General features: G+C 45.0%; 1 protein-coding gene across 4 annotated transcripts in view; it reads right to left on the reverse strand.

Annotated features, from left to right (window-relative positions):
• Nucleotides 1-14,830, reverse strand: part of Oc90 (otoconin 90) — a 31,423-nt gene extending 16,593 nt beyond the window's left edge. For all 4 annotated transcript variants that reach the window (XM_052747420.1, XM_052747419.1, XM_052747418.1 and 1 more), the window contains exons 1-4: nucleotides 14,785-14,830; nucleotides 6,173-6,235; nucleotides 5,241-5,297; nucleotides 2,292-2,466 (exon numbers count right to left, since the gene is read on the reverse strand). In XM_052747420.1, coding sequence (XP_052603380.1) covers nucleotides 2,292-2,466; nucleotides 5,241-5,297; nucleotides 6,173-6,235; nucleotides 14,785-14,830 — 341 coding nt within the window. The remainder of the gene's footprint in view (nucleotides 1-2,291; nucleotides 2,467-5,240; nucleotides 5,298-6,172; nucleotides 6,236-14,784) is intronic.
• Between the last annotated feature and the right edge of the window lie 6,692 nt (nucleotides 14,831-21,522).

A 21,522-nucleotide genomic window follows, 5' to 3' on the forward strand; every position in this document is an offset into this window, starting at 1 on the left:
AGAGAGTCAGGTCATTAGTCAGTGAGTCAGACAGTCTTTCAGCTGTTTTGTATGTGGGTCTCTGTGTGAGATCCACAAGCTTCTTACAGCACAGGTGGTTTCTAAATCATAGAGTGACATTGTCACTAGAAGGTTAGTGGACTCTCACAATGTAGACAGGGTCACTAGAGAACATTGCAACAAAGGAAACACAGAGAAGTAAGATGCCCTTGGAGATACATGTATTCTGCCTAAGGAAGATTCCTTTGATTTAAGAAAAAATCTATTTCAATAAACAACAGCAGATATTTGGGGAGTCTAGTGTGCAAGTTCAAGGAGGAAACAATCTATCTTCCAGGATATTTGGAAACACCCACTTTATTGACCAAAACGTACAAAGTAACTGAAATTAGATTCAGCCCACCATCCCACTAGTGTGGAGACACAGGTCCCTTGATAATTCTTTCTGTGTAGGAGACAGTGATGAATGACTCCTTTATTTATTCTATTCCCAGGTTTCTTGGGTGTTAGAAGAATAAAAGAAAATAGGCATGGGGGACTTGACGGGAAATTGTGTTCCCAGGAATGGCCCTGGCCTCACATGCCCTGCAGAACCAGCCCTTTCCCATCTCTGTGTTGACTATCTGATCCTGATCCCTAAAATGAAAAACTAGCCCTGTGGTCCAAAGGCAACTTGTATCTTCTCCTGTAGGTTTGAAGGTGGGGATAATTTGTTGTTTAATTGCAAAGCTACTATTTTTTTCAACCAAGCATGCATTCTTCTCAATTCATCTGTTTTCAAGCTCTGAAAAGGAGTTGGAGGCTGATCACCTCCTCAGTCAGTGGGGTCACTAGTACTGGGAGCACAAAGAAAGGGCATGGTGCATTCTCTCTTTAGAGGACAATGAGTGGAGTTGAGAGACAGGCACTATGCTCACACTTGTCTGTGTAACACGTGTAAGAAAGAGAAACTCAGAGGTTTGGAGAGCAAAGAACGAAGGCAACTGAGAGGATGTCCTTCAAGGATAAATGCCAGGACAGGTATGAGCTACCTAATATGGGAATGCCAGAGATGCCTTCCTACCTTCTTTGAGTTCACATAGAAGAAAGAATGAACATGCCTCATGGCACTGGATTTGGGGCACAGGATAATGTCAGTGGAATAGGATATTAATCATGGAGTAGAGATCGAGGTTCAGTTTTCTATGTCTGGGTGCTTTCTGTTGCTGATGCTGTTGCTATGGTTACAGCCACTGTTACTACTGTGCTACCCCTGTTCCTCCTGTGTTATGGCTGCTGCTATTGATACTATTACTCTGGTATTATTACTGTCAGTATTGATACTACTGCAACTACCATGCTACAGCCATTGCTGCTACCATCTCCACTCTTACTACTTGTGTGAGCCCAGTCTCATTTCCATGGTTACTGATACTCTTGATACTTCACAACCAGGTACACTTGCAATGCCTTCAGCTTATAAATAGTCATTTAATCTGGAAAAGTGACTCCAAAGTAGCCATTGCCGTTACCTCCATTTTTAAGGTAAAGAAAGTAGAATACAAACAAGTTAAGCCACGTCAATAAGGAGAAGAGAACAGAAATTGCTGAGTCATAGATAACAGTCCTTGAATTTGAACATATAGCAACAGATTTCTCAAATCATTCAATAGCTCCATTGGCCCTCCTATCCCCATAACTCTTGACCACACCCTTGATTAGGCTTGCCTAATGTTCTTAGGTTTTAAATGTCATTGCCAATCCTGGTACTTTGCTTCAGTGTGCACTTTCCTTGTCCATAGGGATAGAGCACATCTTCAACAGCCATGTACATTTTCTTGTGTTCCACACTAAGGCAGGAGTAGTGTTATGGTTATCTTAAGTACAGTACTCATGGGTTGTTATTGTTTGTGCTTATTGAAGGTTGAATAGCAACCTCTGTAATTGCTTTTGGTTTAGTAGGCAGAATAGCACTGGATAAAGCTGGACTCCACCTACATGCATCCTGAGTTGATAGAGCTGGGTTGGGTCCCAAGAATCTGTGTTATAACAAGGACCTTAGTGGTTTTAATGCAGGGAACCCCATCTTGGAGCAAGCCTGCACTATAGTTTTGCCATGACAGAGCCTCTTGGTAACCATGGGCAACAACATCACTAGTTACACTGTTCTGTGAAGAGGTGGCTGCCAGTTTCCTTCCAGTAGGTAATGGAATTGGATTTCTCCTAAGTCTCTTCTTCCAGGTCACTGTCTTTGTTTGTTCCATCCAAGGTGTCACTAGGCTGCAGTGAGCTCACCTGTGGTTCCTACTCACCTGTCAGACTCATCCACAGGTAGCCCTTCCATCTCAAACCTGCAGGCACAGCCATAGTCTTCAAAGTCCCGGGGGCAGAGGCCAGTCACACACCTCATACTGTTCACAAACTGCAGCAGCAGAGGAAAGTTGGTGAAGACAGCCTGCAGCCAGGTGAAGTGGGGGCCTAGGCACTCTGTAGGTGGGGAAAGCAGGTCCTGGTGGGCGCTGGGAACTCAAGTGCAGGAGGAGCTCTGTCCACTGGCTTTCCTGCACCCCTGGCTGATGGGATGTCATGAGCATAGTCACTATTTGCTGTGCAGTCAGTCAAAAGCAGGGGGACAGCCCCCACCATGTTACACCCACCTGACAGATGCTGGCCTCTTCCTTATTAACAAAACTGAAAACTTCTCTGGAAGGTAAGCCTGTTCCTTAGGTTTCTGAATGAATGTCGCTGTTATTCTCAGCTGGTGAATACAACTCTGTATTTCCATGCCAGTGACTGGGCTCTGAGGACATCCCTCAGATCTGGCTGGAAAAGACTTAAGAGGGAGTCTGTCAGAGACGTCTAGAGAATATTTGTTTCCTCATACAGAAATAAACATGTAAGAAGGCCCATTTGGGGCTGGGGAGATGGCCCAGCTTTTGAAGTGTCTGCACCCTTAAAATCCACATCAATGTCAGGTGGGTGTGGCAGTTCCCAGTAATTCCAGTCTTGGAAGGCAGAACCCATAGGTCCCTAGAGCCAACTCACTAGAGAGATTAGCCTTGTGGGTGAGCTCTGGGTTTAAGTAAGCTCCCCTGAGTCAAAGAACAAGACAGGGAGCAATCGAGGAAGAACTCAGACATCGACATTGGGCCTCCACAGACATACGCACACATGCACTCTAAACACAGGTACACATGTGCACATTGCATGCACACATAAGAAAAGAACATCCTTTTGGGCTATACTTTTCTCCTTCCTTGAATGTGGATATGCTGCCTAGAACTGCAGCAGCTGGACTGTAACCATGAGGCCCCAAGTCTAAAGCTGAAAAGCCAGTATGCCCAGGGAGGGCAGCAACGGAGCAAGACAGAACAGACCTGCAGGACTCTGCTACTTGTACACAGCTACTGCACCCATCTTGGCCCCCTCAGACTGTGTGCTGTGTGAGATACATATATCTAAAGCACGCCTTTATGATCTGTGGAATTATGAGTTTGCTGACCGAATTTCCAGTGGCATGGTGATGGCACTGTAAATTATAAGCCAGTTAGAAAAGAAAGGCATGTCCACACACAGTAGTTGGGCAGCTCATCTGTACCAGACACTGTGCTAGGTATTTCCAATCCCACAATAGTTCAGGTTGGGCGTGTGTGTGATACATTACAAAGCATTTTTAATACTATGAACTTCACAGAAATCCTGCCAGGGAGGCACTAGTCTGTTGTTCCCACTTCACAGGTAGAGAGAGATACCTATGGTCAGAGACAGGCCCAAGACAGCAGCTGATGATCTACCAGCAAGCACAGAACACATAAACTGGTAAGAAAAACACTGCTTGTTTCTACTCTAAACCTCAAGCTTTGCCTCCTCATCCTCTGCTGTTTTAGGTTTGTTCCAGGCTGATGGAGGTGACTGACTCGAGTGCACAGGACTACAGAAGTAGAACTGATGGGCGTGGTTTGTGAGCACCAGGCCCACTTGCCTCTTCTGTTTTTTTCTTACCTCATTCAAGTTTCCCTTCCTCTCTCACGTTTTGTTTCCATGAGGTCTCACCAGTAAGCGAAGAATGATTCAATGTTGCTGGAAAACCTTTCTAAAGGGTGTGTGTATGTGTATGCTTACATGGATGTGCATTTTCATTCACAGACCTCTAGGGTAGCCACATTGAGTCAGAGGCACCATACCCAGCCTCTTCTAACCCAATAGCAGGCTCTAACAACTTTGCCTGGGCTAGTAACAGTATAGCATTATTTGATGGGCATTGTTCATATTTGATAGTAGCAACCCTCGTGGTGTCCCAATAGTTGTATACTTGATATGAAACACACATGGATTGTTTGACAATCTGTCAAATATTTAAGATTCACATGTACTTGCTAGTTGAGGAGAAAAAAACCAAACCACACTGGTGTAAGAGACTAAAGTCTAGGCATGAAGAATGTTTCCCTTCTAGCTCTGAAGTCTTGAACAACCCACTTAACTTCCATGGGCTCAGCATCCTCACTTATACAACAGGGATGGTAATTCTCTTTCCAGAAATTCTGTAGTTAGGACATGGAAGTGAGGAAAATGAAGGCATATAATGACTCTCTTATGCACGTTAAACAGCATCACTTCCCTCTTAGGAGCCCAGATACATACCGGCAGTTGGCTAAGGAGGCCAGAGAGATCAGAGACAGAGAACAAGACCCTAGTGCTTTCTTCCAGCTTCCTACACCCACTCCATCCTGACACTCAATGGATAAAAGCAAAAACATGTTGCTGAATATTTGTTTAACCATGCAAAGATGTGTTGCATTTGTTTAACTATGTAAAGATGTGTTGCATTTGTTTAATTATGTATAAAGATGTGTTGCTGTTTTACCTTGCCTGCCTAAGGTACCTCATTGATCTAATAAAAATCTTAACATCCAATAGCAAGGGAGGAGGTATAGGCAGGACTTTTGGGCAGGAAGAGTAAGTAGGAGGAGGAATTTAGGCTCGGGGAAGAAAGAAAAAGAGACACCCGGGAGATGCCAGGGGCCAGCCAACCAGACAAAGAGGAAGCAGGAAAGTAGGACATACAGAATGAAAGAAAGGTAAAAAGCCCTGAGGCAAAACGTAGATGAATAGGAACAGATTACATTAAGTTAAAAGAGCTAGTGGGACAAGCCTAAGCTAAGGCCAAGCATTCATAATTAATAATAAGTCTTCACGTCTTTATTCAGGGGCTGATTGGCAGCCCAAAGAAAAATCCAACTACAATTTCAGATTTCACTTACCAAAAATTTCAGCGACACTTTCCACATTTTGAAACACCCCATTGAAGAATGTAATATCTAAGTGGAAAAAAGACAAACATGAATTAAAGAATTAAACATGAATTAAATTGGCTTGTCCTCTATTTATCTTCCTACCTGGAGATGTCAAATCTTTTCTCTTTTTCTAAGAACAAATTTGACCTTAAGCTAGCTGTTTTGGAACATGGATTACCATGGAAACCAATACCAATGAAATTTGAACAATATTCCTAGGCAACATTGTTCAGTTATTAAAGACAAAAACAGTGACTTCTGGATGGTATAGCATATTTAAACTGAGAAGTGCTATGGAGGATAAATGCATGACACCAAGTCATTGTGCCCATGGACATACTATTTTAGGGTGTCCAGTAGGGAAATGTGCTGTTATGAAAGTTATCACAGTGACAGGAACCCAATGTTCCCTTCCCCACAGAACAAGCATTGGACAAGAACTCTGCAATGTGTCATCCATTTCTTTCCTACCAGGAAGCCTAGAGTGCATTTTAAAATTATTTTTCTTTTTTGAGATTATAATTACATAATTGCTCTCTTTCCTCTCCTCCTTCCTTGTTCTCTTTCAAATTCAAGGGCACTTTTTTCATTAATTGTCACATACAAACATTGTGTTTTAACGCTAAGATTTAGCCCCCACATTAACCCTCAACATCAGCCCATTTACTTTCTTTCCTGGTTCCCTATTTCCACTGAAATTCGACTCAAATGAGAGACCACTAGAGCATGAAACATCGAGGGAGAGGCTGGAGAGATGCTTTTGAGTACCATCTGAGTGACTGCCTGAAGATGCTAAAGCAGTTAAGATCCTAGGCTGTGTTCAGAAAGGGGTGTTTTCTCTGCCAATAACCTAGACAACTTTTGACTTAGCTTCTGGGCAAAGGGCAAAGGATTCTTACTGATATTTTTTGACAGTCCTGGAGGCAATTCCTGAGGATTTGGAGTGTCCAGAGCATGGCCCCCTGGAAGTAAGTCAGAGACAGCAAAGTTAGCACAAACATTCCTCTGCCCCTCCCTGGGCCGATGATGAGAGGCATCAGTCAGGAAGACAATGAGGATACCTTCAGATTCAATCCCACACAGGTTTTTATAATACAGGTGTTGCACTCAATCTCCTGGTAGCCATTGACTAAGATTTGATGTCTTCTAATTTAGAGCCTGGCTTCCTAGGGGATCTCAGGAAATAAAGAGGTGTCATGGATACCCCTGGTGTTTGCTAGTGGTTTCCTAGTGGTTGACCTTAATGGAGGCATTCTGACTGGGGACAAAGAGACCCGGTAACTGGTTAATTGTCCTTATGTGAGAGGCTACAGTGTTATTTGGACTGACAGTTGTTTGTTCTTGAGATAAAGCACCAGCAGAAAGAAGTGGAGGCATGGAAAAGACCTCAGCTCCCAAGGAATTCATAATTAGGATGAGGTTATTCCCTGACAATTAGTATCTGAATTTCGTCAATACAGAGTCAGAAAACATTTTGATCAAACTAATCTGATGTAGGACCGGCCCAGTTTCACAAATTCTTCAAATTCTTGCCTCGAACCATACTACCTAGAGGTATAACAGAAAGGAGTGGGCACCACCTTATCCATCCCAACATGGAAGAAACATGGATGAGCCCGGGCCAGCAAGATGGAATGTGATTGGCCACACACACATCCTCTGAATGCTCCTGCTCCAGTTTCGCCTCAAAGATATAAAGCATGTGAGCTGCATGATACTATTATGAGATTAAAAACGTGTGTGTGTGGGTGGGGGGGCACCTGTATGGGGATATGTGCAAGTGAGTGCAGGTGCCCATAGAACCCAGAGGCATCAGATGCCCTGGAGCTGGAGTTACAGACAATTGTGAGCCGACAGATGTAGGTATCGAGGACAGAGAACAGATCTCACCGAGCTGTGTATTCTCTCTCTCCCTATTTCAGTATTTATTATTCTTGGAAGATTTCATACACTTTTAACTGCTGAGCCACTCTTTAGCCCCTGTCACAACATCTTTGTCCTCGCTCATCAAGTTGACAGTGATGCAGTTAGACCTGACACTTTGTCACTGTTTGGAAACCTCGTTCATCTGAAAGCTGTAAGAATCAGCCCTCAGAGGAGCATGGGGGATCCAGTCCATCCAGGAAGATGCTGTGGCTGGCTCTCTGCTTGGTTCTTGTTTGGGCCCTGCCTGGATCAGAAAAGGCTTCCGAACCTTATATGATTGGCATAGGGGCTTGGGAAGTGTTCAATGCAGAGAGGGGATTGTCTTGTGCATGCAGGATATATCCCATTGAATGACAGTTGTACCCAGCTAGTAGTACAGTGCACTACCAGCAAAAATGAGAAAGGCTCTGTCATTCTCTCTGCCTCTGTCTCTGTCTCTCTCTGTCTATGTCTCTCTGTGTCTCTGTGTCTCTGTCTCTGTCTCTGTCTCTCTCTCTCTCTCTCTCTCTCTCTCTCTCTCTCTCTCTCTCTCTCTCTCTCTCTAGCAGTGCCAGGGATCAAACCCAGGTCTTCACACAGCTGGGAAAGTATTGCACCACTGAGCTCCATCCCCAGCCCTGCCTCTCCCACGCCCTTTATTACAAGGTTGCTTAAATTGCATTGTGCTTACAATGCTTCTGTGTCAGCTTTCTGCATAGCTAGGATTGCGGGTGTGAGCCACCATGGCCAGCCGGCCTTCTTCTCCTGGTAGCCCTTGACTAAGATGTGAGGGCTGCTGCTTCCACTGTCTTTTAATTCAGAGTCTAAAAGCCTGACTGAGAGGGTGACTAGGCATTGTTCTGCGTCAGCTGTCCTGTAGTTTTGAGCATGTTTTAGCCTCCCTAGCCTGTTTTTCACCTTTAAGGATAGAACAGAAGCTAGAGAATTTCCATGGACTCTTCCAGACCAAAGGTCATTGCTCTTGATTTTCTGCCTGTTCCTTTGATGACGCCTGCTGATGGTGAGGCAAAGCCAGGGAGTGAGCCTGGCTTATGCCTATCAGATAAGCAGCACCTAGTCCATAGAGGCCCTCTGAAGATGACCTTTCAGGTAAGAAAGAGACAACAGGAGTAAGTTCAGCTATAAAACTATGTACTGCGTTGAGGGTGGGGGGAATCACGCAGGCTGGTAGAAACAGGACTTTGCTCCTCTGGGCCTCTATACTCCAACTGCAGAATGTCTGTCCATTCTCTCCACATGCTCTGGATCATTGCACCATGCGTGATCTCAGCTGGGAAGCCCTGACTTGACTAACTCAGTCTGACTGAGCCTGCTCATCACATGAGGCACAGTTCAAAGAGCACCGTGCAGAAGACTTTCCTCATTCTGTCCCCTGGTCTCTCTATTCTTTGCCTAATTTCTGCTCTTTTGGCCTCCCAGCTCTCACCTTGAGCAGCTGTAGTCTTTTCGTGTCAACTCTCAAGACTTCTTTCTGCATGTATCCTTACAATGCTATTTCCTGTGGGTCTCTTGAGGACAGAATCCTCCTCATGACAGCTGTCCCATGGCCTGGGGCTCACTGAACACACTTAGATACAACTCATGTTTTCATGTGGATGAGAGGATGAGAGGAGACTGGGAAGGTTGGCTTGGGCTGGGATGATATAGGAGGCCCAGAAACCAGTCTGCCTGGTCAGCAAAGAGGCAGAACCTCACTACTGCTCAAGGCTGCAAACACATCTCTCCAGGGCTAGGCAGAGAAGGAAGTAAGAGGAGTGGGCTTGAGGCTGAGCATCAGTAGAAGAACAGTGGGGATGATGGAGAAGAAGGGAGACCTGTGTCACAGTGAGAGGTATGGCTCTGCCTTAGGCTCTGAGAAATGAGCCCCGCAACTTAAATCTTTTAAAATTTTGCTGCCGATCTGAATTCTTTGCATAAGAAAACATTCCAGTTTTAGACTACTGGTTCAAATGTAAAAGAATTACATTTTGCAAGCTCTAGATAACAAGCTTGTAAAGTGTCATTAGTTTAGGGAGTGAAAGAAAGGTACTTTGCCTTGAGTGAGAACAGGGCAGATCACTGGGGCTGTGAGTGGACTGTAAATCAGGGAGCTGCAGGCACCAGTCGAGCATCTGTCTTCTAGGCTGTATGAGTGGTTTCCATGGAGAGCAGATTTCTTCCTGTCTGGGGCTGATGGCCTTTGTGGGTGGGCAGTGCCCTGCAGTACACAGACTTGTGGGGTAGGAGAGATGTTCAGGGCTTCCTTTCCATTTAAGTCCTTGTCTTGGACCCTGAGCAAATTCCTCAGCACAAAAGCATTTGGCACAGTTTCGAAATTCTGCTGCTTACTCCTGCAGAGACTGTGGCATGCTGATGCCAGTTGATGACATCTTTCCTGTGTCTTCTGCGTAAGCAGAGTTGCCTTCCTCTCTGGGGAGCAGGAAATAGCTTATTGCCCAGACAGGTTACCCACACTGCTTTGAGGATCTTGACACCCACACAATTGCGCTAGCAACATAAAAAGCTCTCCTAGATTTTAGATCGTTTGTCCTAGACACTGATTTAGATCATGAAGGAAGTGCAGCCAGAGGAGTGGCAGCAAGGGGGTTCAGAGGAAGGACAAAGGGAGATGATCGGAGGCAGAATGAAATTGATGCCGACTCAGGAGAACTGCTCAAGTGTGGTCCTGTCAGGAGCAGAGATGGTGCTGTAGTTTGTATTGTCTTGTTTAATGCTCCCAGGGCTGCAGGCTACATGTCGTCATTACCACTTTATAGACAATACATATGAGACTCGGCAATGAGGCAACACTGTCTGACCCGACACACAAAGCTTTTCTTGATCTAGTCCTCGTCCCATCATCCTCTGCTGTTAACCTTTATTCCCCTGCAGTGCTGCGGCACCAAATGTCATGTATGCTGTGTCTGGACTGGAGCTCCCTGCTCTGGGTCGGTTGCCTTTGTCTTGTTTTATACTTAAATTTGAAGTTCACAAAGCCTGACTTAATCCCTAACCAGGACTGGGTAGCAGCTTACACAGACACCCTTCCTCATTGTGTGCCCCTCCATGCTGCAGTATTCTATTTATGCAACTCTTTCTACAGTATACTAGGGACTTACTGAAAGTGAGTACTATCATGTGTCATATACGCACATTCCAATTTTGCTGCCAATTGAATTATTTGTATAAGAAAACATTCTAATCTTAGACTACTGGTTCAAATTAAAATATGTTTTGCAATCTCTAGAATATAAGCTTAGGGAATGAAAAAGATATACATATGTGTGTATGTGTATCTTTTTAAAAAGTTCTCTACTCCTCCAAATATATATGTATATATATTGAATATATGTAAATACAAACATATATATATATGTAAACACATGTGTATATGAAGGATATTATGTATATGAGGAGAACACACAGGCCCCAGCATATTTGTTGTTAAATGAATGAATGAATATATGAATGAATCACACATTGAGTGGATTTATTTTTTTAATTGAGACAGTTTCTCTGGGTAGCCCTGACTGTCCTGGAACTTGCTCTGTAGACCAGGCTGACCTTGAACTCAGAGATCCACCTGTTTCCACCTCCCAAGTGCTGGGATTAAAAGTGTGTGCCAGCCGGGTGGTGGTGGCGCACGCCTTTAATCCCAGCACTCGGGAGGCAGAGCCAGGCGGATCTCTGTGAGTTCGAGGCCAGCCTGGGCTACCAAGTGAGTCCCAGGAAAGGCGCAAAGCTATACAGAGAAACCCTGTCTCGAAAAACCAAAAAAAAAAAAAAAAAAAAAAAAAAAGTGTGTGCCAACACCACCTGGCTAGTTGCTTTCTATTTTTTTTTTTTTTTTGGCACAGGGGGAGGGGAGGGGGATATAGAACTTTTTTCAAAGAAAGATTTATTTTCATTTTAAGATGTGAATATTTGCCTTTATATGCACTACATACGTGCAGAGCCCATGAATGTCAGAGGGGGCAATTGGATCCTCTGGAACTGGAGTTACAGATGGTTGTGAGCCACTATATAACTATTGGGAACTGAACCCAGGTCTCTGCAAGAGCAACCAGTGCTCTTAACCACTGAGCCATCTTTCCAGCCTCCAAATCTATACCTTAAATTGGTTTCTCTCAGGTATTTTTCCACAGTAATGGAAAAAACTAACATGGACAAATAAGCTGTTTTGAAATTTGACGTCAGTGACTTCAGGGGCAGACACAGATGGTATCTCCTGGGGAGTGACAGCTCAGCTTGTTGAGGGCCCTATGGCAGCTGCAGAGAGGCCTCCTTCTCCCCATCCCTCACATTCCCTGTAGCACCTTCCAGCCTACAAAAGTGAAGGCGGCACTACCAGAGCAGGCCAAGTTCCCCAGGGACACAGGACTCCTCAGATGGAGTCCACCTAGATGGCCTGGCCAGAACGCCTTCAGACCAAGCTGCAGCCCAGAATGGATGCGTTGCTCCCCACTCTCTCCTGCTGCAGAGATGGCATTTCCTGCTTGCTGCTCTACTCCTTGTGGGTATTTCTTCTGAAGAAACTTATGGGTCCCTGTGAAGCCTTAGCCTCTGTTTCTCAAGAGATATAGACTAATCCATACCTCCCAGTTCTCTAGGCAGAAGCCTCTGAAATGTCCCTTTGCACTCTAGGAAGCTGGTGGGATAGGCAACCCTATCTCAGTGGTGGCCAGACCCTGTAAAACTGGGATTGTGGATGGAACACATTCAAATACACACACACACACACACACACACACACACACACACACACACACACGCACACACACACACACACACACATCTGTGAGTTTCTATGACTGTAATGTTTTCAAAGCCAAGTGTTTGTATTTGAGAGTAAAAATCTCCCAGGGCAAAATAAAAATATTAGTCAACCCAGACTCTGAAGGACAAACATGGTATGTACCCACTCATAGGTGGATACTAGAAGTAAATTAAAGGACAACCAGACAACAGCCCACAACTCCAGAGAAGCTAGCTAACAAGGAAGACCCAAAGAGGGACACATGGATCGCCCTGGGAAGGGGAAATAGTTGAGATCTCCATGAGTGAACTGGGGATGAGGGGTGGGCAATGGAGGGTAGGTGATGGGGGATGAGAACATAAGGGAATGGGATGGTCAATCTGGAACAGGGATGGAGTGGGAAAGTAATGAGAGAGATACAATGATGGAGGGAGATATCATGGGGATAGAGAGAAACCCGGTGCTAGGGAAGTTGCCAGGAATCCCCAAGAATGATCCCAGCCTGGACTACTAGAAATAGTGGAGAGGGTGCTTAAACTGAACTGGCTTGCCCCAGTGATCAGATCGGTGAATACCCTAACTGTAATCACAGAACTTTTCTCCAATGACTGATGGAGGCAGATGCAGAGATCCACATCAATTACTAGACAGAAGTCAAGGGGTCCAGTCAAGGAGAGAGAGAGGAGAGATTCCATGAGCAAGTGCATCAGGATCATGATGGGGAAACATGCAGGGATGACCAAACCAAACTAGTGGGAACTCATGAAAGTTGGATCAATGGCTGTGGAACCTGCATGGGACTGAGCTAGGACCTCTTCATGGCAAGACAATTGTGTAGCTTGATTTGCTTGGGGGTGCACCCTGGAGGTAGAATTAGAATCCATCCCTGGTGCATGCGGGGCTTTCTGGAGCCCACTACCTATGATGGGTCACCTCGTGCAGCCTTGAGGCAGGGGGAAGGACTTGGACTTGCCTCGACTGGATGTGCCTCCCCCTGGGAGGCCTTGCCTTCTTGTGGAGGGGAGGGAGGTATGGGTTGTGGGGGACACTAGGGGGGTGGGAGTAGGGGAGAGAGGGAGATCTTTGATTGATGTGTAAAACGAATGAAAAAATGTTCTTAATAAAAAAAATATTAGTCAAATGATTCCTCATAATAGAGGGTACCCATTTTCACTTTATTATTGCAATGTAGCAGTCAAAGAATAAAGAAGGTAAAGGAAAGCAAGAAGGACAGAAGAAAATATTATTGGTTACAGTTTTATAGGAAAAATATGTAACTGGTGCGCATAAAAGAAATGTCTTTGAGCAAAAGGAAGTTTACTCTCTAGAGAGAAGAAAGTGTTAGTCACCAAATAGAGTAAGCTTTTCAAAATACGAGGGAAGCACACGAAAGATGGGAAAGACTGAGAGGCAAAGTGGGTTTGTTGTTGTTTGCTTTTTATTTTGTTGTTGGTTTGTTTTTGTTTTTTGCCTTTTGTTTGTTTGTTTAGTGAATATTTGTATTTGTATTTTTACATTTTTATTATTTCTTTTTAAGTGTTCCTTGGGGAGGTGCTACCAGGGTGAAGGGCAGACCCAGAGGGACTGGAAAATGAGTGGGATTGGGGTACATGATGTGAACTTCCCAAAGAATCAGAGGGAAGGCCTGTCTTCAGGTGAGGATCCCAAATCCCCTCTCAACTATTAGATTGTCATTCTCAACTTCCATGCTTCGGGGCCAGGTGGGAACTTTACATGTTCCATCTGCTAGCTCGGGTCTTGGCCAACATAAATGACATGCATGATCAACCAATGATGCCATGGTCCCTGCTGCTTGAAGAGATGCCTGAGGAGCCTCTAAGAGGCAGTGTGTAAGTTGAGAGTGTCTCTGAACACGAGAAGACAAGGGGCCCAGATTAGTGAATGATGGGAACTCCCACGCAGGAAGGAAAGCGGTGGGTTTGCATGTTTGAATGAAGAAAAAGCTTAGGTGTTTTCCATTTAGATGGTGGGTAAGGTTAGAAGCATCTGCCCTTGGTGGTACATATGCCCACTAAGGCTAAAAGAATGTTGTATCAAGAAGGTCAATGTGCCCCAAGGAATTAACAAGTTGGAGGGGGTATGCAGTAGCTCACAAGGCAAGGAGAAAGAAAAAAAAAAACCTATACTCCCAGATGGAGGGAGCTTGCCAATAAGACACTTTGCTTTTGTTCCACCTTTCTTTCTCCATTCTGTACCCTATCCTAAACTTTTAAGTCCTGGACAAGGTTTTCTTTTTTAATTAATTTTTTACATAAAATATTTTTGATCATGTTTTCCCTCTTTCAGCTCCTCCCCACATATCTACTCACTCCGTGCTCTCTCTGCTCTCTCTCTGTCTCTCTATCAAAAAAGAACATAATACAAAAAAACAAAGGTCAAAAGAAATATGCAAAAAAATCAGTAAGATTAAAAAATATGAAAATAAAACAAAAAGCACACACAAAAACATGGAGCCTGTTTTGCATTGGCTAGCTACTCCTGGGCACGGGCCCTGCTCTGAAGTGGTTGATACGCTCAGTGACGCTAAATTGGAGAAAACTGATTTTCCCTTTCCCAGCAAAAATCAATTGCAGATGGCTTCTTGGTTGAGGGGGGTTAAGACTTAGTGTCCACTGCCCCTCCTCTGTGCTGGGATTTTATGAACAGGGGTTTTAATAGTTAACATTAATTCTGTAACTTAATACTGATGTTCAAGTCCCATCACTCATTAGGCAGAGGGCTGAAGAGGAACTAATATGGAAGTCAGTTGGATGCGGGCAAAACTGTTCTGCATTTGTGTGAAGTTATCAAATGCTCAACTGGAAAGACTGTACCAATAACATTACTCACCAACACAGGGGACCATCAGCATACTGACCAGGAGCAGCTTGATCATTGTCGGAGAGCAGAGGACACGGTGTGGGCACAGACTAGAGCAGCTCCCTGGGAGAGAGGCTAGCAGAACACGACAAGGATGCTTTTAAAAAATACCCTATGAGAACCACCAGAAGCTTCTTGCCAGCTTTGTGCCAAAGGCCCAAGTTCTGAAAGTGTTTCTGTCCCAGCTTCAACACTGACTAGCACTTTGACGTGAAGAGATAATGTTCCCTTATGGAAACGCAGCTTATCCAACTGTAAAATGGAAAGTTAGTTGTGTCCTCCCCAAAGACATGGCAGTGTCTTGTTCCTTCACTTATTTACTCCACAAGCATTTACTGCAGACATAGCATGCAGGAGGTGGATTTGAACTCTACCAACACCACCCGAGAGATGAATAAAGACCACAAGGTGGTGCTGCCTGCCAACAAATGGTCCTTCCCCTGTAGCAGTTCCACCTTTCTTCCCTTTCTTGGGTTTTGAGCACTTGGATTATCTGTTTGCAGTCCTAGGATGTCAATGGATATCCTCAGGGCTTGCGCTAGGGACAAAGGAACAAGGTGGGAACAAAAGTCCTGGAACCCATCACACTTTCCTTACAGCTTCCGGTGCTCAGATTACAAAATATCTGACTTCAATAGGCACTCTAATGCCCAACCACTCTGTAGTTAATAAGAGAAAGGAGATCAGAGGGATTTTAAAATACTTTTCTCCCTAGTTATAATTCCCTATGCAGTGGAAAATGATTGGTTGACTTGTGCATATTCTGTTTTAGATCATGATTTTAGTACCTTATATGAATGACAATACAGCATGATCCAGGCTGTCCCAGTGGCACACACAGGACTGCTGGATAGGGTTGTAGATACTGTGCATTGCACAAGGGTGCTTGGCCAAGTGGTCATATAGAAGCCCCCAAACAACTCAGCTAGACTCTCAAGTGTGCCAAGGAGAAGGGGTACTTTCTTCTGAAGTGTTCTAGAGGCAAAGGCGGTACTCCACACTTTAGGGATTGCTATCCTGGGGCCACCTTGCCTGTGAACTCAGCTTAGTATGAAGAGTCCTGAGTGAGAAGACCTTGTGGGCTGTAAGATCACTGTTCTATGAACCTGTCTCTAGCACGGCTTCTAGTGGCTGCAAAATCAATGTGGTTTGAATGAGATAAAATCCTGACCAGACTAAGCATCCTCTAGTAATCGGCTGCTGTCTGATTTTCCTTCGGCATAATGCTCTGCTTGGAACCATCTTCTAGAACAGCGGAGCTCTCAACATCAGACAAGCTCTCCCAGCGTTTTGCAGAGTTAGCTCTGACTGTCTCCTTTTCAGGCTGAAGCCAGATTGAAATGAATGGTGAGACAAGTCTCCCAAAGGATTGTGCTAAGATATAGGACTGCCACTAGCATGCAGCAAATGTCTTTCATGGGGGCCTAGAAGGCCGCTTTTAAGTCAAACTCATAAGACAGAGGCCACCAGACCTTGGGCAATCCAGTCACCATCTAGTACTTGTGGCATCTAATGGTTACTGTTACCATTACCCAGAAGAGAAGACCATAACATAGGAACTTGGAAGGGCCATGCACAGGCATCATCTTGTCTAATTGTAAGCTTTAAGATGAAGCCTTTGAAGCTTTCAGGCTGATGAATTATAGCACAAAGGTCCCACTTTTCCATATGCTTGACTCCCAGCCAGCACAGTGGTAGAACCTGTCTGGTAGCTCTTGCAGGGCCCACGTGAGTTAACCCTCTACCTCCAGATCATGATAACTGAAGTACAGAAGCAGCCCCATGGCACCAGGGATTTCAGTTGCAGCAGTTGGCTGAACTGCAGCTGAAGGCTCATGCTGATTCCTCTTCCTTGTTTGTGGAGAAGCCCCTCTTTGGGAAATAAAGTGAGGGAGGGGTCTAGTTAGAGCAACCACCTTTGACTCATGTCTCAAGAGTGCACTCCCCCAGCTGTCCATCAGCTCAGTAAGCACAGGCTAAGGGCCACTTGACTTCTACCTCCTAGGACAGCAGATCTTAACCTGTGGGTTTCAACCCCTTCGGGGTCGAAAGACTCTTTCACAGTGGTCACTGAAGACTATTGGAACACACAGATGTTTACATTATGAGTCATAACAGTAGCAAAATTACTGTTATGAAGTAGCAACGAAAAAAATAATTTTGTGGAGCCGGGCGGTGGTGGCACACGCCTTTAATCCCCGCACTCGGGAGGCAGAGGCAGGCAGATCTCTGTGAGTTCGAGGCCAGCCTGGGCTACAGATTGAGTTTCAGGAAAGGTGCAAAGCTACACAGAAAAACCCTGTCTCGAAAACCCAAAAAATAAAATAAATTAAAATAAATAATTTTGTGGTTGGGGGTCACCATAACATGAGGAACTGTATTAAAGGCTTGCAGCACTAGGAAAGTCGAGAACCACTGGGTTCTAGTACCTAGGATGTGTTTATGGGAATACAAATGAGAAAGCCACAATAGACATGACCCCACCACTAGTCTATTTTAAGAAATAAGTTTTCAGAGAGGAGAGTTGAGGGTTGTTGCTTTGTACAGAGTTGAAGCTGGGGAAGAGGGAAATATTCTGGAAGTGGACAGTGGAGAGGATGATACAAAACCAAAAATTTTCTCCACCCCACTGTTCACTAAAAATGGATAAGATGGTGAATATATATATATGTATATATATAAAATGTTATCCTAGTATAAAATTTTAACTAGGTTATAAATTTGAGGATCTTGTTCCTTGCATTTATTGGATTATTCTTTGTGTCAGGTGCCCCACTGAGCATGCTCCATGTGCTGTCCAGAAACAAAACCCTGGGACAAAAAAAAAAAAAAAAAAATCACGTCTGCCTTTCCCAACAAAGACCAAGGCTCAGTTAAGTCTTAACAAATTACTTTTAAAAGAGGCACAGGGAGCCGGGCAGTGGTGGTGCTTGCCTTTAATCCCAGCACTCGGGAGGCAGAGGCAGGTGGATCTCTGTGAGTTCAAGGCCAGCCTGGTCTACAGAGCGAGATCCAGGTAAGGCACAAAGCTACACAGAGAAACCCTGTCTCGAAAAACAAAAAACAAAACAACAACAACAAAAAAGGAGTCACAGGGGAAGTAACATGGCTGCCAGTGCCTATGCTTCAAGCCATTAACTAATCTAACCAAAGTCTTTGTGGATATTACCCTCAGCTGCCTGGTCAGCCACATGATCCAAATAAACAAGCAGCTTCATGAGTATTACAATTCAGTCATAATGGCTGTCCTGCACCCTGAGGCTGCCCTTTGTAGGCATCCCCCTGGTAGAATACTGCTTACCAGGCCACCTCCTGACAACTAATCCCAGGGACACTAGACTGTATCTTGGAACCACAGCCTGCTGGCTGGGCTGGAGCAATCAGGCTCTGTGGTTGGATAAATGGAGCTCATTTTCCTGAGCACCGATTCATCTGGGACTCATGAAGTTGACCCAAGAGAGTCTTGTCATGAACCACAAGACTGGAACTCTGTGCTCAGGACCACCCACCCACATGAGGTGCCCTAGGCACAGCTGTTGACCCACAGGCTTGTGAGACTCTTGCTGGAGTGGTGTGTGTGGTAGGGAGGTTGGACAGGAGAGTTCCAAGTGCATTTTAGCAAGTGCTGCCCACTCGACACTGAATCTCCTCCTACAAGGACTCAGAGTGCCTTTGGAGTCCAGTAACATCCAGGAGTAACCTCCAGGACTCATACAGTGCTAACTAAATACCTGACCCTTCTTCCCTTCCCACTCTCTTCCTCCCTCCTTTTATTCCTCCTTTTCATCCATCCACTTATCCCTCCATCTTTCTCTTTTCTTTCCTCTTTCCTTCTCTTCCTTCTTCCACTCATTCTTCCTGTCTTTCCTCCAACTATTTCTCCCATCACCCTGACCTTGCCTCCTCATCTTCCCCATCCCTTCTTCTCCCTCTTTTCTCTACCCCAAACCATCACAAGAAGTAGGTACCTACCGTGAAACTTCCTTCACTCAAAGGCTGTTGAATGACCCAATGATGCTTGGCTTTGCACAAATGGGAACAGTCTTTTATAGCCCAGGCAAAGACCCCTGGTCATGTGAGCACATTCCCCTACTCACACTAAGAGCTTTTCATGCACTCTGGCAGGTGAGTGGCATCAGAGGGAGGAGGTATCATAATGCTATATCTTGGCACAGGTAAAGGCTCTATATTAAGCAGTCCCATCTTGAGCCCCGTGAGGAGACCCGAGCTCTAATTAAAGAACAATGGCTGCCCTGTTCCACACACCCCACCCCACCGCAGTGTCTCAGAGGCTCTCTGATTATGTATAAGGGTCACAAGGGAACAACTCTAGAGGATGAAAGATGTTGAAAGTCACAGGCTCCCTTGTTAGGAAAAAGGCAGGCTTTGTCTTGCCTAGACACTGCTACAGAGGATAACTTGGGTCACTATTTAAAAGTCCCTGCTTAGACATGGGAATTTGATTTCTTTTTCCTTTATGGTTTTCTGTCCAAGCTGTGGGGTACAGTCAAGTGAGGCTTTAAATTTAAGCACCCTAGGTCCTACTGCCAGCCCTATTGAGCTCCATCTTGGCTTTCCATGTCTGCTACATGGAGGTCATCCTACTGGTTTAGAAGCTCTTCAGAACCTTCTCTTCTCTTCACGACACTTTGTACAGTGTTTTCCTTCCTAGTAGTGTGGCATCTGTGGTTGCCCGGACTTTGTCCTTGCCCCTACAGTCACTACACCAGGCTGTTGGTGTAATCTTAGGGGGAGAGAGCTGAGAAGCAAGTGTTTTAGAGGTATTGGTCCCCGCTCACATGTGCCATTCTTTTAGGCACAGATCAAGTCAGCCTAGCCATGAACCCTCTCAGCCTGGCCATGAACCCTCTGAGTTTCCCATTCCAACTTTGCGTCTTGAAGGAACAGAACCAGTCAGACGATTACATGAGGGGTCAGTGGAGCTTTCCCAGCAGAATTCATTAAAGGGCTTCTCCACAGAAAGAGCTGTCCTTGTATGCTGGATTTTTCTGCCTGTAATTGTCATTAGGCTACTCTGGTGCACTGAAAGCTGGATCTACACTGCTTTAGTCTTTTTTTTTTTTCACAAACACAGAAGAGCCACCATCTCTAAAGCTGCCAAATTAATGGGGCCACATGTCTCAATACAGCCAAACCCATGCTCTCGGCATCTCAAGAGTATAGCTATGGCATTAGCAATCTGTCCAGGAGGGTAGTTCTAGACATTTGCAGGAGATTTGAGGATTTTCTATCATAGTCTAACAGGATGTTATGGTTTAAATAGGAACTGCCCTCCACCATCGCATGTGTGTTGAGCATTTGGTCCCCAACTAGTGGCACTATTTTCAAAGATTTTGGAAACTTTGAGAGGTGGGACCTAGCTGGAGGAAGTAGATTAGTAGATTACTGGGGAGACAGATCTTGTTCCTGGCTCTTCTATGTCAGTCTCTGTCTCTCTGTCTTTCTGTCTTTGTCTCTCTATCTATCTGTCTCTGTCTCTATCTCTGTCTCTGTGTGTGTGTGTGTGTGTGTGTGTGTGTCTGTGTGTGTATTTTTTATTCTCCTTCCCTCCCTGCTTCTCTGTCTCTCTTTCTTAACTCTGCTTCTAGTCTGCAATTGAGCAAAAAACCTCGTCAGCCATGTGTTTCCAATGTGTCAGTCACCTGGGACCAAGCAAAGTCTAAATCTGCTGAAACCATGAGCCAAAACAAATTGTTCCTCCTTGAGATTTTATATCAGGTAATTTTTCATAAGGGGAGTAAAAATATCTAACACAAAGAGTGCATCTCAGCATCTATTAGTGATACTCTTGGTCAAATCATTCTTTTATGTGGACAATGTCCAGGCATTGAAAGATCTCCCACGTACCCGCTGGATGCCTGTAGCAATCCCCACCACATCCTCTAACTAATATAACCAGACATTGCCAAACTGCCAAATATTCTCTAGAGGCATAGATTTCTCTTTTCTGCTGGTAGATGCAGCTCTCTTTCTTCCTCAGGATCATTGGCTGCATTGGTCCATGAGGGTGGAGGGAGCAGAAGCAGGGAACAGGGTTCAGGACAGCTGTGGGTATGATGGAAACAGCCCTCTGGGAGACAGACTTCAGTGAATCAGCTCAACTTTATTCCAGAGTATAAGGAATATATAAGATTGGGGATCCTGGGGACAAACCCTAGTTTGCCTTAAGTGGCATGCTTCTATCACAAGGCTTCGTATATGGCAGTAGGGTCCTATAGCAGAGCCCCTAGTACAAGTCTTCTAGCAGGAATCTGTGCCAAGGGTCAAGTTAAAGATGAATCAGGCATCCAACTTAGAGACAGCTTTCAGATAAGGTCAGTCCTCCAGACCCAGAGACATTTTCCAGATAAGGGGAGGTAGAGGCAGGAAGTTTCACTGGGGAGGGAGGGAGTTTCCAGGTTGCCAAGCTTTTGGGAAAAGCTGCCAAGCCATGAAAGACTGCAACCTTGACCAGCCATTGATGCCTTCCAGCAGGTAGAATAAATTAAAAGTGAAGTTTCCCCAGGGACACAGACAGAAGAGGGCAGAGCTGTTCTCAGTAAGAGTTTAATGGCAGATTTCACTATGGAAGCAGCTGAATTCCCTACTCACACAAGCCCAGATGTGCACTTGCAGAAAGAGGAAAACACATGCATGCCCAAGCACACAGAGACAGAGCCTGGGACTGTGATGCACACACATGCTTTT

Source organism: Peromyscus californicus, unplaced genomic scaffold (genome assembly GCF_007827085.1).
Source record: "Peromyscus californicus insignis strain IS unplaced genomic scaffold, ASM782708v3 Scaffold_20__1_contigs__length_68692818, whole genome shotgun sequence".
NCBI lineage: Eukaryota > Metazoa > Chordata > Mammalia > Rodentia > Cricetidae > Peromyscus > Peromyscus californicus.